This window comes from Macaca thibetana, chromosome 1 (genome assembly GCF_024542745.1).
Source record: "Macaca thibetana thibetana isolate TM-01 chromosome 1, ASM2454274v1, whole genome shotgun sequence".
NCBI classification, from domain to species: Eukaryota; Metazoa; Chordata; class Mammalia; order Primates; family Cercopithecidae; genus Macaca; species Macaca thibetana.
Window position 1 is genome coordinate 83,914,509 of NC_065578.1, and position 20,775 is coordinate 83,935,283.

The 20,775-nt window shown below is 39.5% G+C and overlaps 2 protein-coding genes across 8 annotated transcripts in view; both read right to left on the reverse strand.

Annotated features, from left to right (window-relative positions):
- Positions 1 to 20,775, reverse strand: part of GNG5 (G protein subunit gamma 5) — a 547,759-nt gene that overhangs the window by 136,477 nt on the left and 390,507 nt on the right. The window lies entirely within an intron of this gene.
- The window catches only part of SSX2IP (SSX family member 2 interacting protein), a 48,228-nt gene continuing 37,923 nt past the window's right edge, over positions 10,471 to 20,775 (reverse strand). For 5 of the 7 annotated variants that reach the window (XM_050805792.1, XM_050805783.1, XM_050805817.1 and 2 more), the window contains exons 12-14: positions 19,003 to 19,117; positions 17,491 to 17,656; positions 11,530 to 14,181 (exon numbers count right to left, since the gene is read on the reverse strand). In XM_050805792.1, coding sequence (XP_050661749.1) covers positions 14,007 to 14,181; positions 17,491 to 17,656; positions 19,003 to 19,117 — 456 coding nt within the window. In that variant the 3' untranslated portion in view covers positions 11,530 to 14,006. Of the gene's footprint in view, positions 11,014 to 11,529; positions 14,182 to 17,490; positions 17,657 to 19,002; positions 19,118 to 20,775 lie in introns of those variants that run through there. The other 2 variants (XR_007729171.1, XR_007729170.1) reach the window with 2 other exon arrangements.

Consider the following 20,775-nt stretch of genomic DNA (forward strand, 5'->3'; position numbering starts at 1 on the left):
TTCCTTGGAATTCTCTCCTTCGTAAGGGTGCCTTTTTTTTTTTTTTTTTTTTTTTTTTTGAGACAGGGTCTTGCTCTGTCACCCACGTTGGAGTGCAGTGGTGCTATCACGACTCACTGCAGCCTCAACCTGACCTCCTGGGCTCAAGTGATGCCCGCTTCAGCCTTCTGAGTAACTGGGACTACAAGCACACCACCATGCCTAGCTAATTTTTGTATTTTTTATAGAGGGAGGGTTTCACTATGTTGCCCAGGCTTGTCTCAAACTCCTGGGCTCAAGCAATCCGCCTGCCTCAGCCTCCCAAAGTGCTGGGATTACAGACAAGAACCACCATGCCTGGCCTAGATATATTCTTGATATTGACTCTCAACCTTCTGTCTCTTCACTCCATAAAAGGAGCCTTTGCTTCCATATTTGCCTTTTTTCTTTTTCTTTTCTTTTCCTTTCTCTTCTTTCTTTCTCAAGTATAGACAGGGTGTCACTCTGTTGGCCAGGCTGGAGTGCAGTGGTGTGATAATAGTTCACTGCTGAACTCCTGGGCTCAAGCAAACTTTCTGCCACAGTTTCCCAAGTAGCTGGGACTATAGGCACATGCCACCATGCCTGCACATTTGATTTTTGAATGCCAGTGATATCCAAGTCTCCACTTTCTGCTTCTCATTCTACCATCTATCTCTTTTTTGTGACCTCATGTATGCCCCTAGCTTCAATAGCCACTTATGTATTGGCTCTCAGATCTCAATATCTATTCCAGACCTCTCTGTTGAGCTCCAAACTTATATATCCAAATGCCAACAGTCGCAGTCACATGGGTAGGCACTGCTTACCTACCTGATGACCCCTAATAAAAACCCGAGTTCATCCACATGAACTTGAATGGCTCAGAGACCCTTAAATTCAACATGTCCAGAACAATTCATTATCCCTATGTCAGGGGTCCCTAAGATCACCCTTAAGCTTGATGAACTCACATGAACTAGAAGGACTCACAGGACTCAGAAAAGCTGTTATACTTGTGGTCATGATTTATTACTGCAAAAGGATACAGATTAAAATCAGCAAAGGGGCAGGCACCTGAGCAAAGTCTTGGAGAAAGCAAGCACAAACTTTCAGGTATCTTCTCCCAGTGGAGTCACAGCAATATGTGACAATACATGTGAAGTGTTGCCACAGAAGTTCACCAAGACTTGGTGCTCAGGGTTTTTTGTTGTTTTTATCGGGGGTCATCACATAGGTATGCAGTGCCTACCCAAGTGACTGATCTCAGCTACTCAGACTCCAGCCCACAGGCGAAAAAGGCATTCACCATAAATCACATTGTTAGGATAAACTTATCTAGTCACACTGGTACAGCTTGGCCCAAGGCCTCAGGAATGCAAAAGCACTCTTAGTAGGCAGAATGTGTAAGACTTAGAGGTCATTTTCCAGTCTTGAAGACAGACCTTTGCTGGGGTTAACACACAGGCAACCCAGGTCTGCTGACTAGACTATTTTCTGCTCAATCCCTTAAAGCTGTTCTTTGTAAGCCCTTTCATCCACTGCTATCTGAGCCGGAAATCAACCTAGATTATTTTACTTAACCCCGACATCCAATCAGAGTCTACCTGTAGGACCATGCCTTCCTCTCAGTCACTTCTTGCTTGGATTACTGCAACCTGGTCTCATCTCCATTTTGCTTTCTCTTCAGCAATACTCCATTTGGAAATTAGAATTGTGATAAATGCTATGACAGAAGGATATGCAGTTAAGGCATTTGTAATAAATGCTTTAATAGAGGGATACGCACAATGCTGTGACAAGAGAGAGAGGGAACACTCTGGGTCACAGTTGTGCTTGACCAAGCACATCACTAAGCCTTCAGGGTAAATTCAAAACTCCTTGAATCTGAGACCCTTTTAACCCGGCTCCTCTCTACCCCTCCCACTGGTCTCCCACACCCTTCACTTTGTTCATACAGAGCCATTTGTAATTTCCCTGAAGGTCACATGGTTCCACACCTCTGACCTTGTATGTTCTGTTCCCTCTATCTGTACTGTTCACTCTTCAATACTCACCTCAAGCATCCTCTCTGACCTCCTATTCCGCAGGCTAAACATGCTTCTCCCCTTCTTCCCTGCCTCAGAGCCCTCCAAAACTTTTATTGAGCACTTATTCAACTGCTCTAAGTGGCCCATTGGCTTATTTCCTCCAGTAGTTTGTTAGTTTCTGAGGACAATGGCCAAGACACCTTCCATGTTAGAATCCCAGCACCTAGCATAGCAATCCTAATAAGTACTCAATAAACATTTGCCAAATGAATAAAAGAAAGTTCAGTTCTGAGAGCAGAGTTGTGACTGCCTCCCTACAGAGTCAGGAAAAGCTTTACAGTTCTAAGAACCATTTAAGCTGATATTAAAGGAAAATAAAATTTCATCAATTTTTTATTTGTCCGTAACCAAAACTTTATTGAAAAACACCAAAATAGGAGATCACTGCCGTATACCTTACAAAATCAAACACACTTATCTTGGTAGATTAACCAGAATTACTGAATTTATGATAAGGCTTTCTGGGACATAACACAAATTCAGGATGTTGTGTGGATCATTAGTGTTGCTTTCTTCTAAGTGAACACTCTTCTGTGAGCTTAGTGTTTTGTCCTGTAGGCCGGCACAACACTGTTGAATAACCTACACAAAGATCCACTGTCTTGAGTGTAACTGCCAAATTGGTTCATTTTGCCCACTGCCTATATAGAACCAATTTATCAAGACAGAAGCATTGCAACAGAGAAAGAGTTTAATTCACACAGAGCCAGCTGAACAGGATACTGGAGTCTTACTCAAATAGGCATCCCTGAAAATTTGGAGGCTAGGGTTTTTCAAGGATGGTTTGGCAGGCAAGGGAATGGGTACTGCTGATTGGTTGGGGGTGCAATCATAGAGGTGTGCAGAGTTTGCTTCTTGGTGGGGCCACAGGACTGGTTGGCAGGTCCAAGTGGAGCCATGGTAGTCAGAAATATAAAAGTCAGAAAAGACATCTCAAAAGACCAATCTTAAGTTCTACGATAGTAATGTTATCTGCAGGAGTAATTGGGGGAAGTTGCAAATCTTGTGACCTCCAGAAAAATGGCTAGTAATTGTTTAGGTCTACACCTTAGCAGAGTTCATGCTCCTGTCATCCACCTAACCTGGTGGTCTTTCATTTGCTTTACAAAGGTGGTTTAGTTTTGGGGAAGGGCTGTTATCATTTAAACTATAAATTTCTCCCAGAGTTAGCTTGGCCCAAACCCAGGAATGACTAAAGCAGACTGGAGGTTCAAGGCAAGATGGGAGTTGGTTAGATCAGATAGATCCCTTTCACTGTCATTGTTTTTTCATTGTTATTTTTGCAAAGATGATTTCATGGACATGGCTGAAAAACATCATAATCTTGTGGCAACTAGGACAAGTTATATCCACAAAGTAAGAATTTGAACTTTTCACTGGCCATTTCTTTTCCTTTTCCAAGGATGGATGCAGTAAGTCTCTAGCCAAAGGCATGTTGATCCTTTCTCAAGCTCAGCCCATCCAGACCTCTCAGGCAACACCCCTAGTGAGCAGCGTGCAATCAGGCACTTGCTAGTTCATCAGATTCAGTAGAAAATGTGCTATAAAATGATTCCTGGTGTTCACATGCCTTCTTCACCACGTATTAGCTGTGTGGCGCTGGGCAATTTTACCTTTCTTTGCATTAGTTTTCTCATCTATAAAGTGAGTGTAACAATAGCTTCTGCATAGAGAGTTGTTAGGAAAAGTCAAATAAATGGCTTACTAAGGCTTAGTATTGTGCCTGGCACAGCAAGGGCTTGATATATTTTTGATGGTTGTTTTCAATTTTTAAAGTTTCTGTCCCTCAAATAATACTTTGTTACAGATGTGTAGAATCAGGAAAGCTGGCATGGAATTTTGAAAGACTGTCAGCAGTCAGCATATGGTAAGTGGAGGGACAAAAGGCGCTCTTTTTTATCAACTCTACTTTAATACAACACATATGTCCCAAAAAATCATGTTTTGCAGAATTATAGTAAAAATAACAGGACCTATGGGGAAAATGGAGTTAGGTGCACAGCAGTAAAAAATTTCATCAGGGCCGGGCTGGTGGCTCACGCCTGTAATCCCAGCACTCTAGGAGGCCGAGGCGGGTGGATCATGAGGTCAGGAGATCAAGACCATCCTGGCTAACACGGTGAAACCCTGTCTCTACTAAAAATACAAAAAAATAGTCGGGTATGGTGGTGGGAACCTGTAGTCCCAGCTACTCGGGAGGCTGAGGCAGGAGAATGGCATGAACCCAGGAGGCGGAGCTTGCAGTGAGCCAAGATGGTGCCACTGCACTCCAGCCTGAGGGACAGAGCAAGACTGCATCTCAAAAAATAATAATAATAATTCATCACTGACTCATTAAAAAATATGATCCTAATAAAAAATGGTAGCAGAGTTTTATACATGTTAAGTGGTTAAGAAATGCAAAAACAATACCACAAACATGATACTCTACCTTGAAAAAGACTGGAAGTTAGCTTGTGGAAGTAGGGGCTGGAAGGGTTGCAGCTTGTATGTTATGAAGTGGTAGAAGGAGAGTTGTCTAAAATCCCAGGGGAAAATTGTAATGTCAGATAGGCATGAGTATTGTTTTTAATGTACATGGGAAACTGAGATAGATGGTGGTGTTAGTGGTGGTGAATATCCAAATTACTGATGGGCCTGCGGCAACCTAAATTCTTGCTTCCTCAGAAGAAAGAACTCGACAGAGGGGCTTAAGGCAGAAAAAGAGACTGAGGCAAGTTTCAGAGCAGGAGTGGAAGTTTATTAAAAAGCTTTAGAGCAGGAAAGAAAGGAAAGTACGCATGGAAGAGACACAAGCAGGTGACTTGAAGGATAAGTGCGACATCTGACCTTTTGACTTGGGGTTGAACATACTGGCATACTTCCAGGGTCTTGTGTCCCTTTTCCCATAATTCTTCCCTTAGGGTAGGCGCTCGCACGCACAGTGCCCTCCTTGTGCTCGGGAGGTGAGCATGCACAGTGTGTTTAGGAAGTTGTATGCATGCTCACCTGAGGCTTTCTTCCCTCTTCTAGTGAAATGCCCCTGGGAGGCCATACTCTGCCATTTTGTCTCTTAATGCATATGTTAAAGCTCACTCACCTAATTCCTGAGATTTTACTGGAAGCTGATTACCAATTTCAAGTGTTTTTAATCTGGGAAATTGCCTCTCCCTGGTGCCTGCAATCAATTATCACGTTAGTGTGACAATCATGAACCATCAGGAAACTGCCTCTCCTAGGCCTGGCTGCCAATGATCATTTTTGACACAGGCAGTGTGGTAACTGCCATACCATCATCTGATGGTCGCCTGACCTCCTGGTGGGTGGTGGGGGAGCCCTCTCCTGCCCTGCTCATGCCTGACTACCTATCTACTGTAACAGTAGACATTTGAGATGTATATTTGTTTTATGTGTTACTGTTTAGTTTGGATCAGCTGGGCAGTTTTCTGCATTCACTTAGTGTTTCTCACTAACAGAATCACATATAAGCTAAAACAAATTTTGCATTATGCTCAAATTGTTTCCTAATATGTCAACTGCATTGAGACAAACTTGTGCTTTTTTACATGGTGTTTATGAGTGTTATAGGAGAGCTGACTATATATTAGGTTAGACCACAACTTGATTCCATCTTTTAGAAACTATACCTGAGGCATGAATTAAAGGAAGTACCTTTGTAGGGATTAGGGTTTGTGAACCCAAAAATATCTGAGATAGGTCTCAATTTAGAAAGTTTATTTTGCCAAAGGAGAGGCCCATGACATAGCTTCAGGAGGTCCTGGTGACATGTGCCCAAAGTGGTCTGGGTGTGACTTGCTTATACACTTTTTAAGAAGATGTAATATATCAATCAATACCTGTGAGATGTACATTGGTTAAATCTGGAAAGGTGGGAAAACTTGAAGCAGTGGCTTCCAGGTTACAGGTAGATTAAAAATTTTTCTGATTGGCAATTTGTTGAATGAGTTACATTATGTTGTGTTGTTATGTTATGTTATGTTATTTTTCAGATGGAGTCTCCCTCTGTCACCCAGGCTAGAGTGCAATGGAGCGATCTTGGCTCACTGCCTCCTGGGTTCAAGCGATTCTCCTGCCTCAGCCTCGTGAGTAGCTGAGATTATAGGCATGCACCACCACGCCCAGCTAATTTTTGCATTTTTTTTAAGTAGAGATGGGGTTTCACCATGGGTCAGGCTGGTCTCAAACTCCTGATATCATGATCCACCCGCCTCAGCCTCCCAAAGTGCTGGGATTACAGGTGTGAGCAACCCTGCCACCTGAATGAGTTATTATCTAAAGACTTAGAATCAATACAAAGGAATGTATGGGTTATGATGATAAGGGGTTGTGGAAACCAACGTTTTATCATACAGCCTCCAGGTAACAGCCTTCAGGGAGCATAGATTGTAAATGTCTCTTGTAAGACTTAAAGTCTGTGTTGATATTAATGCTGGTTAGCTTTTCCTGAATTCCAAGAGGAAGGAGGGTATAATCAGGCATGTCTGACCCTTCCTTCCCACCATGGCCTGAACTAGTTTTTCAGGTTAACTTTGGAATGCCCTTGGCTGAGAGAAGGGGCCCATTCAAATAGTTGGGGGGGCTTAGGATTTTATTTTTGGTTTACAGGTTCAACAATCAAAACTCAAGTTAGAGTTCTGCTTACTTAGACAGGGCTTCCACTATACACAGGCTGACCATTTGTGCCAGTTTCCACTGTGGTACAGGCCTAATCATGAATAGCTCCCCATTTCAATATCAAAAGTTTCTCATTTAGATAACAATTTATAGTCACTCAAGCTATAATTAGTGAATCCCAGTTGTACAGTACTTGGGGGTCTGCAAAACAGAAGGCCACCAAGTCCAGAGAAAGATTGTTGAGTCAACAGGAATGTGCACCTCCAGATTTTGGGAAACCACACCACAAGCAACTGTGTCTCCGACGTACACCCCCTTCTGGCCCTCACTGCCAAGGCCAGAATTTGCCTCTGAGATTTACCATAGTCTTTTCGTTCCTTGTCAAAGAATTTCAATTAAAAGCATTTATGAGGCCGGGTGCGGCGGCTCATGCCTGTAATCCCAGCACTTTGGGAGGCTGAAGCAGGCACATCACTTGAGGTCAGGACCACTCTGAGACCAGCCTCACCAACATGGAGAAACCCTGTCTCTACTAAAAATACAAAAATTAGCTGGGCATGGTGGTGCATGCATGAAATCCCAGTTACTTGGGAGGCTGAGGCAGAGAATTGCTTGAACACGGGAGGCAGAAGTTGCAGTGAGCTGAGATCACACCACTGCACTCCAGCCTGGGCAACAGAGTGAGACTCTGCCTCAACAACAACGAAAAGCATTTATGAGTTGTTTCCTCAGATCTTTGCCCTTGATAAAAATGAAGACGAGTGCTTTGGAAATAAAAGGGCAATATGATTTTTAAAACTCCAGTTAAAATTTTTCATGGTTTAAGATCAAAACAGTTTCTTTAGAACATATGTGCCAAGGCTTTATGTGTGGCTAGTTGTTGGATTTCTAGTTTTCTTTGGGGCATTAACACAGAATCTCAAAAATTATTTGTTTGGAAAAGTTGAATTTCACTGATATCTAATTTACAGAGATTTTCCTTATTTATTTATTTATTTATTTATTTTTGAGATGAAGTCTCGCTCTTGTCCCCCAGGCTGGAGTGCAATGGCACGATCTCAGCTCACTGCAACCTCCCCCTCCCAGGTTCAAGCAATTCTCCTGCCTCAGTCTCCCGAGTAGCTGTGATTACAGGCACCTGCCACCATGCCCGGCTAATTTTTGTATTTTCAGTAGAGATGGGGTTTCACCATGTTGGCCAGGCTGGTCTCGAACTCCTGACCTTAGGTGATCCACCTGCCTCGGCCTCCCAAAGTGCTGGGATTACCACCGTGAGCCACCGCACTCAGTCTTCCTTATTATTTAATACCTCTTTGCTTAAAAGGAATAACATTACAAAATCAAATCAACTAGTTATCAAGGTAAAAGATTTTCAAGATAAAAGAAACTAAAAGTGGTTAGAAATTAAATTGATATTCCACAAAAGCTTTACACTCTTTTTGAAAATTGCATTTCATTGAGCCTCTTCACTAATTAAAAATGCAAAATACAAGTTTAGTTTGAAATAATTCTGGGCTGAGAATTACAGAAGAAAAAAATCTCAAGGTAGGGTAAATAAATTACAGCATGTTATAGTCAAGTAAAAACTATACTTAGAGGTTAACAAAACCAGCCATAGTCGTCATGGCTAAGCACTAGCAGAGTCTAAACCTAGGGAACTCAGTTGTCTGACCCTATGCCTGGCTGGGATAAACAACTCACCACCTCGGTTTAGACATCATATATAATAGAAAATTGGATCCAAAAAGCCAGAATGGAGGGTTCTTGTTATCAGTTTTAGGGTTCTAGGGAATATGCAAACGTTTACTTTTTTCTAATGAGTACACTGGGCAGGGGTATGCTTTAACAGAGCACTGTCAACAGGAATTAAACTGTCATGACAGACCAGAAACAAGAAAATCGATCTAAATGCAGATGCAACAGGGAAACTAGAAAATATCCAGCTGCCCTACATCAGCTGTATTCCTTCTAAAACTGAGTAAAAATACTCACGTTCTTTAATTCTACTACTATATTTTTCATGAAAAAATGTCTGCAAAAGGTGACTGAACCTTTTGGACAAAATGAGATATTTCTGGTCACTGTGACTGTAGCCACAGTGGGACACGGCACACAAACTGCCAAGAGTGAACAAAATGGCAGGGCAGAAAAATACAGGCTGGCCAGAGGTGGTGGCTCACGTCTGTAATCCCAACCCTTTGGGAGGCCAAGGGGGGCGTGGATCACTTGAGTCTGGGAGTTCAAGGCCAGCCTGTTCAACATGGTGAGACCCCATCTCTATAAAAAAAACATAAAAAACTTGCCAGGCACCACTGGTGGCACACACTTGTAGTCCCAGTTTTGTAGTCCCAGTTACTTGGGAGCCTGTGGTGGGAGGACTGCTTGAGCCCGGCAGAGCAAGGCTGCAGTGAGGCAAGATTGCACCACTGCACTCCAGCCTGGGTGACACTGTCACACACACACACAAATTGCAGGCAATCTAGATGTATCTTCAGATTACTCAATGGCCTTTTGAGTAACATAAACTACTAAAATAGCTATTTCAATGAAATCCTTAATACCTTAATTACAAAAAGGTAGTGGTCCAACCCTGAATAGATTTGCCATGGTAACCAACCACAAAAAAATGAGGCCAAGTCTTGCACATGCACCAAATGATCACTACTTTTGATGTAGATTATAGGTGGCAGCTAATGGGTGAAGAATTTCACTTAGAAAGCCCTCCAAGCAGGCACTGCAGCAGTGTGGGAAAAGGTGGAAATTTAGCAAACCTAAGATATGGGTTAAAGTCTGGTCTTATCACTTAATAGCAGTTATGTGACCTTGGGTTCATTATTTAACACTTGAGTCTGTTATCAACTCTAAAAATAGGAAGGTTAAGATTCCCTGACAGTTGAAAAATAAAAGTGTTCTGCGCACTGTAAGATATTTTAATAACTAAATGAGGAAAACTACCATTTGAACGTTGAGAAACTTGTATTATAAAAAGGCTAGAATGTGTGAGAAGCTTTAAAATACATTCCTTCCAAAAATTAAAAATACTTGCTTTAATAATCAGCACTAAACCCCTTGCAGAGCAATGTGCATGGATGAAATATCTAGCATCAACTACATTCGGTAGCAGACTGTAAGTGCTCACCAAATAGCTACATGTTCTATCTATACCTCCAGTTTCGCTTGCAGTGAGGCTGTAGGTGGAAGGCATGTCTCTTTCAGGTCTGGCCCTTAAAAATATCCTACACCATCTGCTAGTCTGCTTGCTGTCTGATTTGGCAATGTTGGAGACCATGTGTTCCAGATGGCATAGCTAAAAATGGAGGATTGCCCAGTCCACACTGGACATTTCATGAGCATAAATTAAATTTATTAAGCCACACTGACTTAATGTTTAATTGTAGCATAACCTACTCTATCATGATACTCTATATGCAAGGAATTGAGATAGGGTTGGAAATACACATGCATAAGGATTCATGACAAGGTTCCTACCCTCTTGAGAAAGAAGAGTTTTAGGAATATAACCCCAAATTCATAGTCCATTCACTCCAGTAAAGAAATGTGTTGTTTCATCAGTATTTCATATTTCTCATCAATAAATATTCTGTGCTGTTAAGCATTATATACTAGGTACATGTATTTCTGAAGCTCAAAGATATGAATGAGGTGGATCTTTATCAGGAGCTTCATGTTACTGACATTACAGTACTTCCTAAGCTCTCAGCAATCCATTATTTGTAAATGTTCAAAAAAACCTCAATCATTTGATTTTATATAAATCAAATAATTTAATCAATATTCACCCACTCTAATTTATATCCAGCTTGAAAAACACTGTATATTTAGAGAAAGGATTAGAGTGACCAGTTTCATTATCCTTATCTGCATGGGCCAAATCTTTGGGAATGCTTTTTCTACTAGATAATACATGTTCTTGAGGACAGAAAATCCTACGCTGCTTTGCAGGTCAACATTTTGATGGTAGAAAACAAAATCTAGCAAACAATCATCTATTACATAGTACTTCACAAAGGAAATACTGCTAAGACTTATAAATGGAAGCCTAGCCACGTTACTGTTAGGAAACGAATGTGGCCCTGGAGCAGACCCATCAGTCCATGTTTTATGAACAGATTGAATGTGTCATTAGCATCTACCGTTGTTTATTACAATGTAGGTTTAATAGTTGGTCTTCCACTCAGCTCAGATTCTCAATAGCAGGCAGCATGCTTATCTGTCTTCGTATCTCCAAGGACTGGAAAGTAGTTGTAACCCTTGACATACAGTAGGTACTTCATAAATGCTTATCAAAAGACTGAAAAAGGACAAACATAGAGAAAAGTATATTTACTAGACTTCCATAATCCATACTTACTTAAAATCCAATCTAGAAATAACATGACTTATATTAGGCAATATACTTTGAAGACCTGTACAACAGCGTAATCACAGCAGGGTCTTGCTAACTCACAAGTGTGTTCCAGGCATACATGCTGCAAAAACCTCTCTCCTGGGGTCCCAGGGGCTTTCAAATGTTCCACCAGGGGCAGTCAAGACTAGATTAACGGTGCTCTCTTCATCATGCGCACGAAATGTTTTCCCATAACACCATATTATCACAAGTCTATGAACAATTCTAGTTTGCTAAGGTAAGCAATATAGAACTCTTTCCAAATAATAGTATTTCAATTATGCCACGTAAGTAAACAATTTGCTGTGAACTGTCCTGTGTTCTAATCATTTAATACATTGCTTCTATAAGAAAATACTATTTGTTAAATTTTAGTCGTAATTTAATATCATTCTCATTATAGATTGCAGATGCAAATACTTAATAGTGAACAAAATGTTTATCTCAATTTTTCTTTCACATTTTTATGCTTTGAAAATTCAGAATGGATAAAAACAAATGAAGTACAAAATATTTCAGATTTACATAGTGATAAACAAGAAAGCGCTTAAGATTATCAGGAGGACTTACAAATGGAAGTATACTCTAGAACCATCATCTATCATGGCTAAATGTGAGATTAGCACAGCTGTATTATTTGTACATTGCAAACACCTAGAAAGAGATGGGAAACAAAATCTTAGCAGTTTTGCATGTGGAGTCCTGGGTTTTCCAACAGACATCATTCCAACATTCTGAGATTAAAGTGACTGGGGATCGTTTTGGAGTTGGAATGTTTAACAAAAGTGATGTTGTTAGGTAAAATGTCCAACTTCTGGATCTATGCAGACATCAAAGGTGCAATGAGTCTGGCTTTCACTCTGTTTCTTTCACACTTTAGATTTTAAAGTAAGTCTCAAGGAATTTTTCTTTCCAATTTGAGAACTCACTTTAAAATGGAAACACGCAACGAAAAACAGATGCTGCTTTCCAGAACTCCACTGTCATAAAATACAATATTTGCTAAAGAGATTTAAAAATTAGAATGCTTATTTCTTGCAAAGTACACCATGGAAAACCCTGGGGGGGGAAATTCTTGACAAATGTATCCATTAACTGCATTTAAAACTTCTGATTGCCTTTTTTGACCATGTTATTGCTAAACAGCAAAACAAACAAAAAAACAAAAACAAAAACAAAAGCAAAAACAAAAAAAGCCTACATCCCAGCTAGATTTCTTCCTTTAGAATATGGTAGTGTCTTCGATATTTTGTACCATGTGTAGTAGTTTAAATAGTAAAGAAGTGACCATGCATCAAGCTGAAGGTACTGAGTGACTAATGCTCAAGAGCTAGCTCTTTAAAACTATAAATATGGTTACTGTATTATGAGTATATCCACTAATGTCTCATAAGATACTCTTAATGATATCCTATCAGCCCTGAAAAAAATGGCTGCTGCTATGCAACTCCAAAGAGTTACATAGTTATGTATAGTGAATGGATAACACAAATAAGTGGCTTTTTTTGTTTTTGTTTTTGTTTTTAATAATATGAATTTACAATAGCCACAAAGAGGGTGAGTGCATGTAAGTGGCTGAACTGCCAGTACAGGGGAAGGTAAATGGGCCTAAACTACGATACCTAGCAAGGATTGGATCTGTGCAGGCTTCTATGTACAGAGACAAGCAGGGTTAGGCACTTAAAGCTTTTTGATGAAAATCCTGGGAAAGAGCTGAGCCTACATTTATTATTATTACTATCAAAACAACAACATACTTTTCATGAAACATGCAATCAGAAACATTACAGAGACTGAAGAGAGCCTAAGAGTTTTCTGAAAATGAAATGACACATTTTTCCACAGTATCATAATATCTCAATTATAAAATTTGATGGTTTTACATTATCATATTTCTTTAGTGGCAAATACCTCATTAAAAAATTATTAAAAAATTATTAACAATACAAAGCCCTAGTTAGTATACAGATATTACTATACTGGTACCCATCTCGTAAGGAAAATATCACCATCTAGATATCTTAAATATCTTCTATCATCCAATATCTTAAACCAATTTCTTAAATTGTTTTATTCAAAGGTACTTTTGTTGTCTTGCCCCTATTCCTCTATCAATAGTCCTTTTAAAAATTATATCTTACATATACAAAATAAAAATCTAATGTCATAAAAATCTCAAAAATGTACTGTTAGTAGTGTTAATTATCTAAAGAACTCAGCTTCATGGAATAGCTTTCAATCTTTATTGCCCAGATGTATTAAAAAGAATTCTTAAATGTAATGCATCAATGGTCCTAATACATCTGTAAACAGAATACCACTAAAAAAATTTTACTGGCATGAAATACTATACTTATGGTTGTGTGAAACTTTTAAATCTTAAAGCCTCTTAACATAATCATGTATATCTATGTACAAAACATACATAAATTTCACTTTATTTAAAACATATGAAAGAGGTAATTTCAAATCACACTAAACATAATAAATATAGAACTTGCTTTGTTAAAAATCTACAGTATACATTCAAGTAAAGGCTAAACTTCCAATGCCAACTATATTTGAGACAAAATTAAACATTTACAATAATCAGTTTCCTAAAAGTGCTATTTTTAATACCTATAAGAGGAAACTCATTCTAGTGCTTTTGTTTCCATCCAAACATCTATACATTCCTTTATTCACAGAACCAGATGCTTCTGTTACTAAAAATACATATCCAAAGCTTTTATATCCTTTTAAATAGATTTAAGATTTCAATTCTTTGGGGGAAGTCCAAACAAACAACTTAGACCATCTTAAGTTATTAGAGATAATTGACTTTATGACACACCCTGTTTCAACTTAGATGTGAAATTTGATGAACATGTTAATGAAAACAATTCCAGTCCACATGTCTAAGGTAAGTCATCTTTTTCTACATGAGAATTTGTGTAGGTCAAGGAGCATCCACTATAGCAACCTTCCTGTGATCCAGGTCTTGACGCCACACTCCATTTTTGATTTGTACATTCTCCTCCAACCTGATTTGGTTTAATTTCTTCAGGAGTCATATTCAGTACATTGATTGAACTGTTGGGAAAAGAAAGGCAGATCTTAGTGACTACCCTCTCCTTCTTTTATACTGTACACATGCCTGGATGTCTAAGGTCTCATTGCTTCCATGTCTTGTGCTAATTTACGTACATTTGGAGGACACATGATCAAAAACAGTAAAAAGAAGTGTTTCAAAATGGCGTAATTTATCACTTTTATCTTATCTATTTATTTTATTTATCCCTTTAGTCTACTTTGATGCATGCTACCAAGTGAAGTTTAAGGTAGAGAAGCTTAAAGTAGAGCTTAAGGGTTTTGAAAGCTAATATTCCAAATGTCCCCGTTTTTCTGCCACTATTACTTATCTCTTTATATCTTCTTTCTTTACATGTCCACTTGTTAAAGTATGCTTTCATCTATCCATTCAGACAGATACTTAATGAGTGCCTACAGAAGTGGCTAAAAGACCAGACTCTATAGCAAGATGGTTTTGGTTCAGTCAGCCTCAAAACAATAAATCTGGTTAAACAGTAACTTTAAAATCTATGCAGTTCAGCTAATGAATACTTTTTTATCAACTGAACATGTAATTTTTTTCACAAAAACTTTTCTAAATGTACATTTCTTGTGACTTTTAATAATTCAACCTCATAATGTGGCAATCTTAAAAAAAAATTAAGTTCAATTCTAAAAATCTAAGCCAAACATCTAATTTAAAATTTTACTTGGAAAAAAAAAAGAAGGCTGCGAGCAGTGGCTCACACCTATAATCCTAGCACTTTAGGAGGCTGAGGCAGCCAAATTGCTTGAGCCCAGGAATTCAGGACTAGCCTGAGTAACATGGTGAAACCCTGTCTCTACAAAAACTTAGCTAGTAGTGGTGGTGCATGCCTAGTTTAATCATTTGTACAAGGGATTCTGATGACCAAATTACTATAAATTTATTTACCAACAATTACAGTAATTCGGTCATCAGAATCCCTTGCACAAATGATCAAACTAAGTTTTGTAAGTAACTTACGCACAAGTCTCCTTGCCTGGAATCTAAGGCACAGCCTTTATGTAAAATTCCATTCTACAGTGAAAGAACAATGAGGATGTTGTAGAAATTAGCTACAAATACTCCTAATTATTTTGTTGTAATATTAATATAAACCGAGATCCAAAATGCTTCAGGAGCAAGAGAACCAAGTTTAACAAAAATTTAAAATGTGAAGAACCATGTCAGGCTGCACAGCTTCTCTATTAGTCATAAAACTTTTTTCTGTTTGTTTTACTCTTAGAGGCTAGTTAACAATGAATAGTTTAATTCCTTTAAGCTCCAAAATTATTTCTATGCCACTAATGTTGTTCAGTGGAGCACTCAGAAACAAAAAAAGCATGTTTATATTTGTGTACATGTATTTTTATTTTTATGCTCACTAAATGTTTACAATGAACTAGGTACTGCTTTTAAGTACTTTACATATACTAACACTTAACTTGCAACACCCTATGATTTAGGTACTAAATGCTGAACTTTATTAAACATAAAACAAGGTCTTCAAGAGATATTTGTCAAGTATTTCACAACTAAAAACAATGATATAAAAAGCTAAATATGTAAAATATATAAAAACAACTGAGACAACTATGTTATGCTATCTCTTAGATATAAACTGCATTACTTGTCAATGGTGGCTAGAATTTGCATCTGTGTCTATACAGATAGTTCTGATTGGTCAAATTTGGAAGTTTGATTAACATTCTATGTAAGAAAATACTATGAGCTTACACATTATCTTTTGATTGTAAAATAAACAAACTTTCACTTCCCATATTCAATTCATCTACTGGTCTAACTTCAAAATAGGTCCCAAATTCAAGCATTTCTACCTTCACATTATGACCCTAGTCCAAATTACCATTGTCTTTTCGTTCCCACTCCAATAGTGCCTCCTAACTGGATTTCCTGGTTTCTATTAGACTCCTACAATCTGTTTTCGACATTATAAAACAGTACTCTTTTTCACTCTCTTAAAACTAATGTTTTTTCTATTCCCCTTAGAACAACATTTGACCTACAAATGCACACTAAAACATTCTGTAAATAAAATCCCAGATGTGTTGGGGGTGGGGTGGAGAGCGAGCAGAGTGGGATTATGTATAAACAATATTGATCATGAGTTAATAATTGTTGAACCTGCGTCATAGGTACACATGGGTTCATGATTTTATCCTCTCTGTATTTGTGCATATTTGAACTTTTACATCTCTCCATCCTCATCTCACACCTCTAGGTCTTGGTCAGCACTGCAAATGTATGAGGTGTGTCCCACCTCAGGGTCTCTACACTTGCCTAGAGTGCTCTTACCTAGCTCTTTTTCATCCCCTCTAACATTTACTTGGAGTCCTAATCCCCGCACCTCTTAAAAGTCAACTACAACTTATAGTGTGTCCTCCTCTTCCTTTTAAAAGCTTCCCTTCTTGTTTTAAACTCCATCTATTTCATAATTCTTGGCCCAAGGGCCAGCTGGCTTCTTCAACCCTTAGTTCCACTCCAGTCTCTTAACACAGGCCGAGTTTGCTTCAAGCTCTGACTGTTTTCCAAGGCCATTGTCTCCTCCTTTTAATTAAGAGCAAAGAGATTGCCACCATACTTTCTAACTTACCCCTCTGACCTTTTCTATTCCTCTCTATCTTACTAGGAATGGTCTACATGCTTTCTCTGCTTCGTTTAAAATTAATCTTGGAATTGGCGCTGAAGCAGAGTATTGGTATTATTTTAGAAAATGATATAGTAACTTGAGATAGAGGAAAATACCAAAATGTAGTAATTAAGAGCAAAATATGGGTTTCCCAGGGTGGAGAGCCACGTTTTTTTACACTGTCATCCTTGGGCACAGATTTTATCACTCAATATGAACAGGCATTTCTCAGTTCTTTGCCCTTCAACAACAATAAAATGGGCATGCCAGAAAAAAATGTTAAGATATGTACTCTACAAAAACTGTCAAAACAATATCCATCTATTTAATACAATTAAAGTACTTAAAATATTAATTCCTATAATTAAGATTATGTTCTAAATTATATCTTAAATGTGAAATAAAAAGACACACATCACATGATTTACCTCCAAGAGGACAAGGAACAGATCTACCTGTTCACCGTTGTATTCCCAGCATCTAGCACAGTGTCTTTATATACTGGACACTCAATATTTGTAGAATGAATAAATCATCTACTAAATTCCTCTCCAAAATCTCTATTGTTCCTAATACTACAGACACGCCACCTTCTCCTCAGCAGTGCAACTTTACCAATTTTTAGAAATATGTGAAAAGATCACCTATAGACAAATACCTATGTTCAGATACGCAGGAACGTGTCTGGCAAAAGTCTGAAGTGGAAGGTGAAGCAGGAAGAGATTTAGTAAGTTTAGACATGCAAACTGGAGACCCATTAGATACATTGTGAGGCTTCTTTTGCGGCTGCCTTGAGTGCACTATAAGATTGTCCCGATCAGAACCTGTTGTAAAACAAGGAAGGGAAAAAGGCAGTACATACAGTGAGGCATTAAATATAGTGAAGGTAAATCATCAGGATGATTCATCTGCAGTTCTGAGTGAGGTAAGAGATGGAACAAATTCAAATTAATATCATTAATCTTGCTATCTTTGTTGCATAGTCCACATGTTTCAAAGGATTTTTTTTTTTTGAGATGGAGTCTTGCTCTGTCACCCAGGCTGGAGTGCAGTGGTGCGATCTTGCCTCACCACAAGCTCCACCTCCCGGGTTCACGCCATTCTCCTGCCTCAGTCTGTAGCTGGGACTACAGGTGCCCGCCACCATACCAGGCTAATTTTTCTGTATTTTTAGTAGAGACGGGGTTTCACTGTGTTAGCCAGGATGGTCTCGATCTCCTGACTTCGTGATCTGCCCGCCTCGGCTTCCCAAAGTGCTGGGATTACAGGCGTGAGCCACCACACCTAGCCAAAAGGATCTAGTTTTAAAAATATTTCTAGGCTGGGTGGGGTGGCTCACACTTGTAATCCTAGCACTTTGGGAAGCTGAGGTGGAATGACTGCTTAAGCCAGGAGTTCGAGATCAGCCTGGGAAGTATAGTGAAAGTTTGTCTCTACAAAAACTTTTTAAAAATTACCTGAGTACGGTGGTGTGTGCTTATAGTCTCAGCTACTCAGGAGGCTGAGGCAAGGAGGATTGCCTAAGCCCAGGACGTTGAGGCTGCAGTGAGCCGAGATGCACTCTAGCCTGGGTGACAGAGCAAGACTCCATTTTGAAAAAAAAATTCTAGATGTAAATTTTCAAAATCTTCACATTATTACAAACTCACAACAAAAGTCACTTTGGGTATGCACAGTCCCCCTCTCATCCTCACTTTGACTCCAGTAAATAAAATATTAAAGTTGATTTTTAGGCCAGGTGCAGTGGCTCATGCCTATAATCCCAGCACTTTGGAAGGCTGAGATGGGTGGATCACCTGAGGTCAGGAGGTCAAAACCAGCTTGGCCAATACGGTGAAAACCCATTTCTACTAAAAATACAAAAATTAGCCGAGCGTGGTGGGCACACACCTGTAATCCCAGCTACTCAGGAGGCTGAGACAGGATAATTGCATGAACCCGGAAGGCAGAGGTTGCAGTGAGCTGAGGTCACGCCACTGCACTCCAACAGAGCAAGACTCCATCTCAAAAAATAAATAAATAAATAAAATAAAGTTGACTTTTAGTTATAATTAGAGAGCTCTAATTGGTGATTTCCAAAGTTCTGTATTAATAGTACATAATATTTTGTAATATGTAAATAACTTTATTTATATGCAAGTTCAAATTAAAGAGTTTATAAAGTACTCACTTCCTGAGAAGGCACTGAAAAGTTTCACATTTTCTGAGTTCTGGTGGTCAAAGGTAGTCATATTTAAAAACTGCTGCTTTAACCAACTGGCTCTTTCTTCTTCAAATGCCTTTCTCTACCATAACAAACCAAAGGAATAATGATCAATATTTCAACGTCCACACAGTTGCCATTTCACACGATTGCTCTAGCTATCTGTGTTTGCTCTCTGGCTATCTATACATACTTCTTAAGTCAAATGAGTTAACCAAAAAAACTAAGAATAATTTTGGCTCTCGTCTGTAATCCTAGTATTTTGGGAGGCTGAGGGTTGGTGGAGCACTTGAGCTGAGGAGTTCCAGACCAGCCTGGGCAACACGGCAAAACCCTGTCTCTACACAAAATACAAACATTAGCTGGGCATGGGGCACAGGACTACAGTCTCAGCTACTTGGGAGGCTGAGGAGGGAGGATGGCTAGAGCCAGGGAAGTTGAAGCTGCAGTGAGCCAAGATAGCGCCACTGCACTCCAGCCAGGGTGACACAGCAAGACCCTATCTCAAACAAACAAACAAACAAAAAGCCGGGCGCAGTGGCTCATGCCTGTAATCCCAGCACTTTGGGGGGACAAGATGGGCGAATCACAAGGTCAGGAGTTCGAGACCAGCCTGACCAACATGGTGAAATCCCATCTCTACTAAAAATACAAAATTTAGCCAGGCATGGTGGCGCACACCTGTAATCCTAGCTACTCAGGAGGCTGAGGCAGGAGAATCACTTGAATCCAGGAGGCAGAGGTTGCAGTGAGCTGAGATCGCGCCCCTGCACTCCAGCCTGGGCGACACAGCAAGGCTCTGTCTCAAAAAGCAAAACAAAGCTGGGCATGGTGGCTCACGCCTGTAATCCCAGCACTTTGGGAGGCTGAGGTGGGTGGATCACAAGGTCAGGAGATGGAGACCATCCTGGCTAACACGGTAAAACCCCATCTCTACTAAAAATACATAAAAAAAAAAAAAATTAGCTGGACGTGATGGCGGGCGCCTGTAGTCCCAGCTACTCCGGAGGCTGAGGCAGGAGAATGGCGTGAACCCAGGAGACGGAGCTCACAGTGAGCCGAGATCACGCCACTGCACAATCCATCACAAAGCAAGACTCCATCACAAAAAAAAAAGCAAAACAAAACAAAAAAAAACTAAGAAAAATTTCACTTAAGAAAAAATTACATTTAAAAAATAGAAATTCATGTTTCACCTACTAAACCAACCATCACTGTCTTCATATCAATTTTAAGTTCACACGAACAACGCAAAAAATGGAATAGAATATTAGCCTAACTTTTGAACATACAAAACATTACGAAGTTACAAACAAAAGAAAAACATTCTATACTGTAAATTAGTCACTTGAAAAAAAGGACCTACGACTTCATCAAGCATTTCTCTCATCCTCCAGCCATCTACCAGTACTGGTAGCCACCACCACTAAACCACAAGAGGGCATATGCAAATTATGTCAAACCTCCCCCTTCTGAACAGCTGATGAATCCTAAACTAAATTCTCCATCAGCCCTCAGGTCTTGCATGCCTCCCTCCTATCCCTCACTATGCACACCATCCCAGTGACCAGACGGAGAAAGATTCTCATGCAGGGAAAGGCACCTGGCAACTGGGAGCAATATGCAAAGCATCAAGAGTATCTGTTGGAGTACTGTGGGGGATATGGGCTCGGAAACAGGTAGGACACAATGCTGGTGCAAATGCTGTTCCCTGAAGATAGCTACTGATGAAACAGACAT